The following is a 7,143-nucleotide window of genomic DNA, read 5'->3' as shown; positions in this document are numbered from 1 at the left end:
CATTCGGGTCACTTGAATATTTCACGACTGAGGACCCAATATTTCATATTTACAGAATGGAATTACTTACTATTTAAATAGTTCGTCTGTTTATTCGTTTCAATTGTTCGCGGCGTCTGAAACGTGTTTCGTTTGAATCAGACTAACAACACGTACTTACCTACAAGACGTGTGGGTGCGCCTCCTTAATCCTTTTTGGAGACAATCTGTGGAAAGGCTTGAATTTAACAATTTTTCAAAGCTATCCCTAAATCTTCAATGGATGCTTAAAAAACGCACACAACTCCAAAAAGTAGAGATGCCCGCGCGAAGCGACGCGCGACGCGCGACGCGCGACGCGCGACGTGGCCGGGACCAAACCCGAATCCCTCGAATGGAGGGCGTCGACACTTGCTTGCTATGTACGAGTAGGTATTATTATGAGGTATTATGATGTAACGTAATGAACACTGGAATTTTACATGTTCAGTTTGAATAGCTTATTAGTCTTTACACGCTACCTTTGACCCTCGGCCTTGCATATGGCTTTGTGTAGAGAACGAGCTATTTACTATTCTTACACCTACCTCAGCATTTCACATTGAACCGTAACGCGCAGGCAACACGGCTCACAGTCCTCCAGCAGCGACCGTGTCCATCCGCCGCGGGTGTGTACACACTGCAGCAGCGACCGTGTCCATCCGCCGCGGGTGTGTACACACTGCAGCAGCGACCGTGTCCATCCGCCGCGGGTGTGTACACACTGCAGCAGCGACCGTGTCCATCCGCCGCGGGTGTGTACACACTGCAGCAGCGACCGTGTCCATCCGCCGCGGGTGTGTACACACTGCAGCAGCGACCGTGTCCATCCGCCGCGGGTGTGTACACACTGCAGCAGCGACCGTGTCCATCCGCCGCGGGTGTGTACACACTGCAGCAGCGACCGTGTCCATCCGCCGCGGGTGTGTACACACTGCAGCAGCGACCGTGTCCATCCGCCGCGGGTGTGTACACACTGCAGCAGCGACCGTGTCCATCCGCCGCGGGTGTGTACACACTGCAGCAGCGACCGTGTCCATCCGCCGCGGGTGTGTACACACTGCAGCAGCGACCGTGTCCATCCGCCGCGGGTGTGTACACACTGCAGCAGCGACCGTGTCCATCCGCCGCGGGTGTGTACACACTGCAGCAGCGACCGTGTCCATCCGCCGCGGGTGTGTACACACTGCAGCAGCGACCGTGTCCATCCGCCGCGGGTGTGTACACACTGCAGCAGCGAGGCTGACGCGCACAAACGGAACTATCCTCTCTCGTACAGCAGCTCCTTGAACAACTGGGTCACGGAGCAACTGACGGCTGCGGTCATCTCGGATCGGCTGACATTCACTCACCACTGGTTGGAATGCACACTTGCAGCAACAATCATCATCATCATCGTCTGCCGTGACGTCCACAGTCGGGCGCGGGTCTCTCGTGGGGACTTTCATACGCCACGGTCTCGCGTTTGCCGCTGTCTGTCCACCGGATGTTCCGTGCGAGGTAAACATTCGGCCATCTGGGACCCAATGTGTATCGGTGAAAGGTCAAAGTGATAGAGAACAATCATTTTATTATCATTGTGCATTGTTAACTTATTTGCTTGGAGAGCTGTGGCCTGCTGGCAGTGGGTGACACTCAGCATACGCCGCCACCCCTGCCCCGGGCGGGGGCGGGGGTGTGACGCGACGGCCCAGATTTAACTTGTCACTATTGTTCTAAACACGCCGCCGGCCGAGCGGGAGACGTCCGACCAGATATATGACGGTCCATTACACTACACTAACTAAACGTTAGAGGCGTTATTAATTGATGGTTATAGTTCTGTGCAGGCGTCGATACATGCGGGGTGCGAGCGACGTCGCCACGCACTCCACGCCGCAGGTTGCAATACGTTCATATAAATAACAATTTATATCCCTGATCCCTACATAGAGGAAACTATCTACTACCTACGAGTACATTCATGTGCTGCTCACCAGACACACATACACACACAACTATACTTGAGAGCTTGGAGCAGGTCGGCAGCCGTGACGCTACGTGGGCAAGAATTGTGGCTGACACTCAGCGCTCGTGTGTTTTCAATTTTAAAATATTATAGTAGGTAGGTAGCAGGTATCAACTCAGGCACCGGTATTATTACCTAGGTACTATCTAGATACCTGTATAAAGGAATTATATTTTTACGTTGCACGTTACCACTATTTGGAACAGCGTTCTCGGCTATAAAATAATAACGCTCATAACGTCGCTCCTTAACGACTAAAGTTGATAGTTCCAGCACAATCCAGACCGCGCGCTGCCTGCAGCCTGCAGACAACACATTCCGGTGTCATGTCGTTACGACGCGCTATGCCACACAATACATAGTTGCCGGGAACATACAGATGATGCTGTATAGCACTTCCCGAGTGCGAGCGACGCGCCGTCCTCTGGAGCGAAGCGAGGCGAAGATATACGTTCAGCCGACTGATCAGATTTGACTGCGAAACGTGACGTATGCTATGTGAGCAAGTTTTTGAGTCATGTATAAATAACTGATTGAACTGTTGAACACACCTCCGCTCCGCTCCGCTCCGCGTCAGAGGACAGGCGCCCCGCGCTCTGTGGGCGCTCGCCAGAATGTTATTGCTCCGTGAAATGGACGTGAAGCCGGCGACGTAATGGCACTTTAGTTTCACGTCGTCGCTCCGCACTTCCTATACTCATAGCTACACTCGCTCATGTCGACGACTTTAATGATAGTCGCGTGTTCTGGAATTTTCAAAATAGAAGGACTTTTTCACGGGCCATATAAAGTAGCCCAGGTCGCTCTTTGCGACGAATTCAGCGTTACCTTGAACACAATAAGATAAATCGATTCCTAAAATTATAATTGACTGAGTGGAACTGGGCTCCGAGTCTGCCTGCGGATCATCCTGAATTCGCAACAACACCCCGCCCGTCTGTTCCTCCTTCTGTCCGTCCGCCTTGCTGTTACAGCCATACTACAACTTCTAAACCGGTGAACATTGTCTACTACGAATATTATACGAGTTAAAATTACTATCTTATAGGAATTATGGGATACCACGGGCTCTCAGTTCGGGCCGAACAACTAGTTTAATACAGTCTGGGTTTTTATTCTAAGAATACAGTCTATGGTGTATGTATAGTGACGGTCCCTATATTATAAAAACGATATTAAACAATTAAATATCACTTGCTTTAACGGTGAAGGATACATCCTGAGGAAACCTGTATGCCTGAGAGTTCTCCATATTCTCAATGTTGTGTGAAGTCTGCCAATCCGCATTGGGCCAGCGTGGCAGACTATGGCCTAAAGCCTTCTCATTGTGAGAGGAGACCCATACTCAGTAGTAAGCTGACATTGGGTTGATCATAAAAGACGATATAAAAATAAATTTGAATTTGACATTTGGACGAGTTAAAAGTAATCGAGGTCAGCAGTCAATACGGGTCACAACTCAGACTGCGCCGGGGAGCGGCCAACGGGCTGCGGGCAGCAAGCAGTAGACGTACATTAATATTATGTAGGAGCTATCACCTATGTATCACGAAAGACAACTCAAAAATAGGTTGAAGAAAAGGCAATTTTCTCTAGTGATCATTTACCTATGAGCTTTTGATCTTCCAGTTTCGTGGCTATTTAACTTCAATCTGCGATGTTTCCTCGTGTGTTTTACTAAATCGCAGATTATGACTTTCATATGTACACGTTTACAATGTTACCCGCGACGACTGTACTTCTTCTTCCGTTTACTATGGTTTCACAAATTATTGTCAATGTCACTGTCAGACAACGAATTCGAATGTCAAATAATTGTCAACATAACCTCAAAGCTTAAGCCGCTGTGCCGCTGATTTTGTTTATTGTAATAATTTGTATTATAACTTAAAATATAATATTTTGCACGTTATAATTATTAAATATATAACCGCACTTTCACAAGTTCGTGGGATAAATGGAATGATCTCGCAGTATTTTTATTTAGATTTGGAAATCGATTTGTAAGTACCACACGCTTTATTGCATAACTATATCTTTGGTAAATCTTTTCGTTATAGTACAACCTACCTACTAGAATATTTTTCTACCTACTTGAAAATGTAATGTTATATATAATGCAAGGTATTTTAACCGTGTAATGGTTGGATTTTTCCACACAGATGTTATCCAATGTTTATGTTAGTTTGGTTCAACGGTTTAGATGTTCTCACACAATGGCAAATAAACAAAATAAATCGTAGGACGACAAACTCACATTTATAATGTAACATTCTATTCTAAGTTTTAATTTGAGTTTAGATTAAATTATTTTACACATTGCTTATAAGTAAATATTCAGTGTCCAATCCAGAACTCCTCTGCACCGGCTGCCATAGCTCTACGATCAGAGTTGAGTTGTCAAATTGCGGGGTTTGATAGTGTGTTGATGTGTTTGCAGGAGCTCAGCGGGCAGCCCGGGCGTGGCGGCGCAGCAGCTGCTGCAGAGGGCCACACAGGAGCTGTTCGGGGAGTGCGGCGTGGTGCGCGCGGACGTGCTGCGCGCGGCGCGCGGGCGGGCGCTGGTGCGCGTGCGGAGCGCACAGCTGCGGAAGCTGCGCGCGGCGCTGGCGCTGTCCTCGCGCGGTGTGCGCGTGCGCGGCGAGGCGCCCAGTCTGCAGGCACTGCTGTAGGCCAGTGACTTGTAAGTGACTGATACTTGATATCTTTGATGTATCGTGAATGGTGTTCATGGATATTCAAATTGTCTTGTTAATGCAGAAAAGCCTTTATAAGTGTTTAGGGTTCCCTACTCAAAAGGAAATGTCTGTCTGTCCGTCTGTCGTGTCTGTCAAGAAAGCCTATAGGGTACTTCTCGTTGACCTAGAATCATAAAATTTGGCAGGAAAGTAGAAGACCTTGCACAAGTAAAGGAAAAATCTTCAAACCGTGAATTTGTAATAAGTATATCACAAAAAAAAAAATTAATGTGGTCACGAGAAATATAATTTACTAAATCACGTACAGATAGTGCAGTCCTTTATTAACTTGCAGTATTTTGTATAAAAGTGTTAGGTGTACCATGATTGAGGGTACGGAACTCTGTCTGCGCGCCCGACTCGCACTTGACCGATGTCTTGGGTTACGTGACCAAGTGGGCTCGGCTGGAGTACCAGCAGTGACGTGTCGATGGTCAGTTGCAGCGGCATGAGCGCGTCGGAGCGCGCGGAGTGGCGGCTGGGCGACGAGGGCCGGCACGTGCTGCTGGTGGCGTCGCGCGAGGAGCTGGCGGCGCCCAGCGCGATCACGCTGCCGGCGCCCGAGCCGGCGCCCGGCCTGATCCTGCCCGACGGGTCCATCAACTGGGGCTGCCCGTGCCTGGGCGGCATGGCCACCGGCCCGTGCGGCACGCAGTTCCGCGACGCCTTCTCCTGCTTCCACTACAGGTACTGACGCGAGCCGGTGAGCCGGCGCCAGGGTGCAAGCTGTCTCTGTACCAAACATCTACCTTCCTTTTCTTTTATCAGAAAAGAGGTAAAGGATTAACAAATTAATTGATTAATAATTTTGACTATCATCTTCATGCAATCGTGTCACACTGTAACTCGTTGGGAAGTAAGAGCTCGATGAATTTTACCCGCATTGAGTCACACTGATAGCCTTTCTATCCCCAACGAGTCACACTAGCTGTGGGTGTGACTCGATGGGGAAAACATTTAATGGAATCGTAACGAGTCACACTGTTACACCATCGGGTGTGACTTGTTGGGCATCCACCGTTTTTTAGGCTTATGTTTTGCCGTTTGTCAATTGTGTGACGTACGCAAGGTTCGGGGTGACCCACTAGCTATATTATTACGGAAAATAAATGTATGTATGTGTGTTTGTGTGTGTGTCGGCAGCGAGGCGGAGCCGAAGGGCAGCGACTGCTACGAGAAGTTCAGCGTGATGCAGGACTGCATGGCGCAGTATCCCACGCTGTACGCCAAGGACGACGACGACGACGACGAGCTCGCCGCCGCGCTCGACGCTGCAGGCGACGTCGCGCTCGACGCTGCAGGCGACGCCGCGCCCGCCGCCGAGCCCGCCCCCCGCACCCCCGCGGCCGAGCCCGCCGCCGTCGCCGCCGCCGCCGCCAGCGCGGAGCACTAGGGTCACCGACATTCAACGTACAACCACATAATTCCAACTATAGTTCTCTGCACGACTCTCGACATCACTGGGTGTATTAACGGGCAGAAGATGTTTACCAGAAGTGAATAATATTATGGGGACTATTTCGTATCTCTGAAAAAAAATCCGAAATTAACATTCACAGACTTTTCTCTCTAAATCAAATCGTAAATCTTGACAAATCGTAGTTCAGGCTTTTACAGTAGAAACACACCTCGTACAGCCAACACCTGTCCACAAAACCTATGTTAGAATTCGTCCTCGGTTCGATAACTTTTTCACTACATTGTCATTCAATCTGTCCACAAACCAGGAGTGGTACTCATAGGTTGGTATTTTGTTATAACATTTGGCCGCGGCTGCCGAGCTGCCGATGAGGAATTAGTTTTAGTTAATGATGAAACTGCTCCGGTACAGTGTTGTAAATATTTGAGTGAGTTTTGATAGCAGTAAGAGAAGGTACTATCAAAATGTGTTATGCGATGAACTACTTTGATTTTACAAAGAGAAATAAATACATTACGAAAAAAGACGAATCGCTTTTATTCCTATACTTGTGCTTGTTTTCTGCTTAGCGCAAAGATCGATATACGGAACATTGATGCATGAAGCACACAGATTGATATCTATGGAAGACTACAATATTTTCAGTACATTTTCTTATAAAATAGCTTTTATCCATACATAAAATGTCTAATCAGCAATTCGAAACACGACGCAGCTGCAAGGTGTCACGCTCTGAAGACATCAACAAAGCTAACCCACCTCACGATTACAAACATGTACGTTTGAAATTAATAAACTTTTATTCAGAAAACATAAACAACTGTTACGAGTACTTTTCTTACATCACTGTAAAACCGCTTATGAGGTATGAAATAAATACCGACACTTAATACGATTTTTTTTTATGAAATAAAATGGTTCTGCAACGTCACTTGTGGTTAGAGCCCCTGTATCTCCTG

At 48.0% G+C, this 7,143-nt stretch overlaps 1 protein-coding gene across 1 annotated transcript; it reads left to right on the top strand.

Annotated features, from left to right (window-relative positions):
- The first annotated feature begins 4,572 nt into the window (after nucleotides 1-4,572).
- Nucleotides 4,573-6,710, top strand: LOC123875366 (mitochondrial intermembrane space import and assembly protein 40-B-like). Its single transcript, XM_045921148.1, has 3 exons — nucleotides 4,573-4,709; nucleotides 5,203-5,451; nucleotides 5,908-6,710. Exons 2-3 carry the CDS (start codon nucleotides 5,213-5,215, stop codon nucleotides 6,155-6,157), a joined length of 489 nt encoding a protein of 162 aa, XP_045777104.1. The 5' UTR covers nucleotides 4,573-4,709; nucleotides 5,203-5,212; the 3' UTR covers nucleotides 6,158-6,710.
- Nucleotides 6,711-7,143: the final 433 nt, after the last annotated feature.

The sequence above is a fragment of the Maniola jurtina genome, chromosome 19 (assembly GCF_905333055.1).
Source record: "Maniola jurtina chromosome 19, ilManJurt1.1, whole genome shotgun sequence".
NCBI classification, from domain to species: Eukaryota; Metazoa; Arthropoda; class Insecta; order Lepidoptera; family Nymphalidae; genus Maniola; species Maniola jurtina.
The sequence above is the reverse complement of the archived record's forward strand: the minus strand, read 5'-3'. Positions and strand labels throughout refer to the sequence as shown.